The 5,566-nt window shown below is 36.9% G+C and overlaps 1 protein-coding gene across 1 annotated transcript; it reads right to left on the bottom strand.

Annotated features, from left to right (window-relative positions):
* Window positions 1-2,383: 2,383 nt before the first annotated feature.
* LOC107491119 (scarecrow-like protein 8) lies at window positions 2,384-4,915 on the bottom strand. The gene has a single exon (XM_016111882.3). The coding sequence runs from the start codon at window positions 4,704-4,706 to the stop codon at window positions 2,682-2,684; it is 2,025 nt and encodes a 674-aa protein (XP_015967368.1). The 5' UTR covers window positions 4,707-4,915; the 3' UTR covers window positions 2,384-2,681.
* Window positions 4,916-5,566: the final 651 nt, after the last annotated feature.

Here is a 5,566-nt window from a genome sequence, read left to right as displayed (position 1 = left end):
ATCTATTTTTTAAGAAATTGTTTATATATAGTCTTTGTTGTAAAAACTGAGCTTTCAAACACTTTATTATTACAACTATGATAATCTCAATAATTGCCTAATTAAGATTTATTAATTATGTTAAGTTCTTAACATTATTGTACTAATTTGCTAGCTCCTGTTCCACTAACTTAACCATTATTATTAGCCTGTCATCTTAGTTTCACAAATGACATATTTCCATTTTTTTGGATATTTTGGATGTTAGTATATTGCTATATTAATTATAATACTGTTCCACTGATTATTTTACTAATTAACTCAATAGCCCATGGAAGAAGAAAGATGATATTCCTGGGTTTTCTTTTTTCTTTTTTCTTTTTTCCTTTTTTTTATGAATTGATGATATTCCTGTATCAAACAATGTATGATGGTTCTTTTAAATAAAAAGGTTGGGCCCATATGAAGCAGAAATATGTTTTAAAATTGTAATAAAGTTTATACTACAGAATTCAGACCCACATTAAATAATTTAATATTGAAAATGCTTTATAAAGATGCATCCAATCAGAAAAAATTGAGAACCCATGCGTTTTTTTTTTTTTTTAGTTTCAGTGAAAGCCTTTTAAATTTATTTTAAGTTTTCCACTTGGGTGTGTCATCTTTATCTTTATACAGTAATCATTACATAATAGGTAGAATCTTTCATCCAAAAGGAAAAAAATCTCTATATAAAAAAATCTCTATATTTGTATCAAATAAATAATCAGTAGAAAAATTATAGAAAAACAATAAATTGTAGCAAATGCAGTGCAAAGATAAAAATTAAAATGGACCCCAAATTTTATATGATAAAAAAATAAAACAACTAGTATTATTATTATTATATATATAGTAACATGTTGTGATTAATTAAAAATGGTGTAGGTTGTTATTTTCTATGTGCCCATCGTTCATATTATTTTTTGGTACATCCATAATAAAAGGGGGGACCATCGTCCTTTTCAAGGATTAAAAAAAAAACGTTACATGATGTTGTGGTTTATTTCTCTTAGAAGAGTGCCAAAAAGTCATTTATTAGCAAATTTAAAAGAAATAAATCGGGCATTGATCATGCATTGACAATTTGTGATAAGAAACCATGGCATTGGAAACTCTCTTATGAATTATGATTGCTAATAATCCAAGTTTAAAGCAACAAATTTTAGCGTTGCAATAATAAATGGTATATCAAGTTATCTACTAACATAACATGTGCTCGTGGCACTCTCTATCTATTACAGCGTATTAAGTTCCTTTCTTATCTTTCTTTCTTTCTTGCGGTTCCTTTGTTCTTTGGCTTTCATTTTCTTTTATACACATTTCCCTTTTCAATAAGCAATTATATTTATACAATTCTCGCATTATTTAACATAATTGTCCATTATTCGTATAGTAATTTTTGTGAATGTTAGGTGATGAGAGAAAAAAATTTAGCACAATCTAAATTCAGAGAGATTATTTATATACAAATAGTTACTAGAAGAAACTAACAAGTCTTACGCTATTCATAAAAATATATTTTATCTGCACAATTTTTTTTTCCTCACAGTATTTTATAACTCAACTCAAATATTAATCTATCATAGATTAAAATTTTATCTAAGAGTTTACTATTTAACAATTCAAACCATGAGCACTAGTTTTATATATAATAATGCAGGAATAAAACCTAAGATAGGAGGGCCTTTTTCATTATTTTGTTTCTTTTTCTTTTTCATGTGAATAATTAAGAGCGTTTCTTTGTACTAGCTAAAAGGGGAACAATTGGTCAAATGGTTTTGGTACAATTAACCAATGAACAAAATTCACAGGCTAAAGCTGACTTGTAAATTGTAATCTATCTTTTTTTTTTTATTAATCATTCTTGGTTTTTCGTAACAAGCATATACATAGAGCCATAGAAACATTGGTACAACGTTGAAACAGAGGCTTTAATATTTGGTACAATGAGTTCTCTTATGGGGAATTCAATTTCCCCCCATAATATTTCCTTTCTAGGAGAAATATTAGTTTCTCTTATGGAAACGAGAAAGTGCATAAAAAGAGCAATATGGCCACTGAAAATAACTCACAAACTATACAAAAAGATTACGTGCAGATATCAATCAATGTCATTATTTCTACAACACAACACAAGAAAACAAATTCCGAATTAGAAATCAAACACAAAGAGCCCTCAAAACGCATCGTTTTAGGTTGTGGAGCCCTCATAACGCATCCAAGTAAGTCAGCTACCAAACAGCAACCAACTCCTCTTTCACACACCCAAGTGATGATATAATAAAATAAAATAAAAATAATAAAAAGAAAACTATCAACTGGAATACATTAACGAATCATAAATGCAACTTCGCAACATAAATTTTCTCGGAATCCAAACACTACTTTATTTGTTTCTTATGACTGGTGGGTACCTTGGGTACCAAAGTTAAAGGATTGAGCCAACCATTTTCAATTTTTTTTTATGCCTTCATAACAATAATAATACAAAATAACTAACATATATTTATAATTTTCCAAATCTATTCTATTTGCCTTTCCATTATCTCTAGATAACGTTAAGATATATAGTAACAATGTGAGAGAGAGATATATATATATTTATAATATTCAGAAGAAAATAAAGAGAATAAAATATAATAATAAGAGAGAGAAGGAAGTTAGAGCCAAGCAGAAGCGACGGTGAGAGTTTTCCCCATCCATCCAAAGCAAATCCCACCGTTCTCTTCTTTAACGGTGAGGCCCGAGTTGACTCGGCTGTTACAATTGTTGCTCTGGGCGAGTCGTGACTTGATCGACTCGGCCACGTTCTGACTCAGTGGCTTCGACTTGAACCCCGCCATTCCCATGCGTGCCCGCCATTTTCCGAAAACTTCGTAACGCTCCACGCGGTCTCTGCCTTCACACGCCAACGAGTTGCAAACCCTTCGACTCAGTCCTTCCTCCACCTTGACTCGCTCGGAGTTACTATTGTTGTCCTTGCCGAGTGAGGACTCGACTGAGTCGAAGAGCGCGCCGTAATACGAACACGAATCGGCCACGCGCGCCAGAAACGGCGCCGTGTTGGCGTTTATTTCCTGTTCGATGATTGTAACCACGCGCGGCGAGAGTGACTTCACGCGCCTCAAGAGCTCGTCGCGTGGATTCTCCGTGGACACGCTCTCGTCCGGGATTCGGTTCAATTTGAAAGCGAAGTTCACAGCTAGAAACTCATCCGCGTCGCATCCAAGCGACTCGCGGGTCAACTCGGAGAATCGCTGAGTGACCTGAACGATTTTGAACTCGAATCCGATCCTAAACCTCTCTGCCTGTCTTGCTAGCATTTCGCCCACAGATTTTAATCTCTCTTCTTGGCCGCCGGTGTCCGCCACCGCCACGATCCTTACCATAGCCGGTGGGGTTCTCCCACGCGCGGAGAGCGCGAGTAGAAGGCTCACGTACTGTTTCCCGTGGCCTATATCGAAATCAACCACGCAGAACCTCTTCAGCTCCGTTTTGTTCTCAAATGCAGCTTCGAGGATTGCGAAGTTGGCTGCCATGAACCCTACCATGAAACAGAGCGAGTTTTCAAACATCAACTGAGTCGACTCGGCGTGTTCGTTGCTGAACAACTCGGCCACGGGAGGAGGATTCTCCAGCGGGTTTACCCTCGATTTGAGCGCCGAAACCATGCAATCCATCAACCTTTGATCCGAATTTCCATTCGGGTTGGAAACTTGACTCAACCTGGCCAGGATCTCAGTGGCAGAATCTTGTTTACCTTCGGCTATGGCAGATGCGGCCTCCATTAGCGTCTGCTTCCAGCACCCTATGGCAGGAGAAGCCACGGAGGAAGAAGACGAAGTTGAAGATGTTGTTGAGGATGTAGGGGACGAAGAAGCTGGTTTGGGTGTGGACCCGTTTCCCATGAGATTCTGAATGGTCTCTGACCACGCGCTTGTTGTGATCACAGAAGCCGCATCGGCTTCAGCTTCTTCTTCTTCGTCTTCTAGAAGCTGCTTCTCCAATTCCAGAAGCCTGTGGTCCATCGTATTAATCTTGTTCTCCGGTTCGGCCGGGAGCGGGAGCTGGACCCGGTTGGAAACGGAACCACTCAAATTGGAGCATCGGTAGGGGAAATGATTATTGGAGTTAGGAGGAGGCAAGGGGAGGCTGTTGGAGTGAATGGGGTTAGGGCGAAGCTGGTTGAAGAGAGGCATGCCAAAACGCTGCGTTTGGAAGGCATGAGTTGAGGAAGGGATTTGCAATTCAGGGATTGAGAAGTCTATGGGCGATAAAGGGGACAAAGGGGAACCTGTGTGAAACGACGCCGTCCTTGGCTTAACGGAGCGGAGTAGGAGGTTAGAGAGGACATGGTTGTTATTGCTGTTGTGGTTGTGGTTGTTAAGGAGGTGGTTATGTTGTTGTTGGGTTTGAAATTCGGCGAGGGTGCGTTTACCGATGAGGGTTGTTGGTGGTGGTTGTGTTGTTGGTGTTTGGTGCCGAGGCGTGATCTGTGAGGAAGGATCTAGAAACAGTGCGGGCAGCTGCTGTTGGGTTCGGTACAGGGGGTGGGAAGGGTGGAGGTGCCGGTGGTTGTTGGCTGCCACGGCGGAGGCGCCGGGGTTCGTGTTCATGGTGCTGGATCGGGCTGCTCCGGTGAAGAAATCTGATGCCCCGCCGCCGGTGAAGCCCGGCGATGACATTGTTTTGTGTGTATTAGCTGCGAAGAAAATAAGGAAAAAACAAGACAGTTAGGAAAAGGTGGTGGTGTTTTTGGAGAAGAGCATGAGACACAACGAGAGAGAAAGAGAGAGATTGAAGCAAAGTGAAGAGAGAGAAAGAGAATAAAAGTGAGAGAGAGGATGCTGTGTTGTATTGTGGAGTTTTTTATGAGGTTGAAATGATTCTAGTGGATATAACGGAGAAGTGAAGGGTTTTAAACTTTTCTTTTTCTTCCCTCTCCTAACTTCTTATTTTTTTTATTTCTTCAATAATATATACTAGACAACGAATTAATTACTAATTTTAGTCATTTTATTAGAATCATACTATGGTCTCAAAACAATAGAATTTTTTCTTTTGAAATCACGCTATTATTCTAATTTGTTGGTATCTATCTTATGTAAATTTAAATTATTTGAAGGCCAAATATAGTTTTTAACTAATGAGTATGTTTCGATGATAAATTTGATATCAAATATTTAAGTTCAATCTTGAATGTGTCAATACCAAATTTATTATTCTCATAAATATATTATGGCAAACCAAATTCTTATTTGAAAAATGTCAAATTTAACAAAAAAGCTATTTACATATTAAAATCAGTAATTATATATATATGATATTTATTTTTTATTTAAAAAATCCAAACAAAATTATTAATATTATCTCATTTTCATAAATAAATAAGTATTGACATGGAAAAGAATACTATAATTTTGATCATATGATATTAAAACTTATAGTATTTATCTATTTTGGTTTCCAAACATTTCGGGCCAAATATTTTAGTTCTCAATTAAATTTAAGAGTAAAGTATGTCTTTTTGTTTCTAATGTTTATA

The sequence above is a fragment of the Arachis duranensis genome, chromosome 5 (genome assembly GCF_000817695.3).
Source record: "Arachis duranensis cultivar V14167 chromosome 5, aradu.V14167.gnm2.J7QH, whole genome shotgun sequence".
NCBI lineage: Eukaryota > Viridiplantae > Streptophyta > Magnoliopsida > Fabales > Fabaceae > Arachis > Arachis duranensis.
This window is presented reverse-complemented; position numbering and strand designations above follow the sequence as displayed.

What these genes read in the sequence shown, in the direction of transcription:
- LOC107491119 (XM_016111882.3), bottom strand. Translation starts at nt 4,706, where the DNA reads ATGTCATCGCCGGGCTTCACCGGCGGCGGGGCATCAGATTTCTTCACC.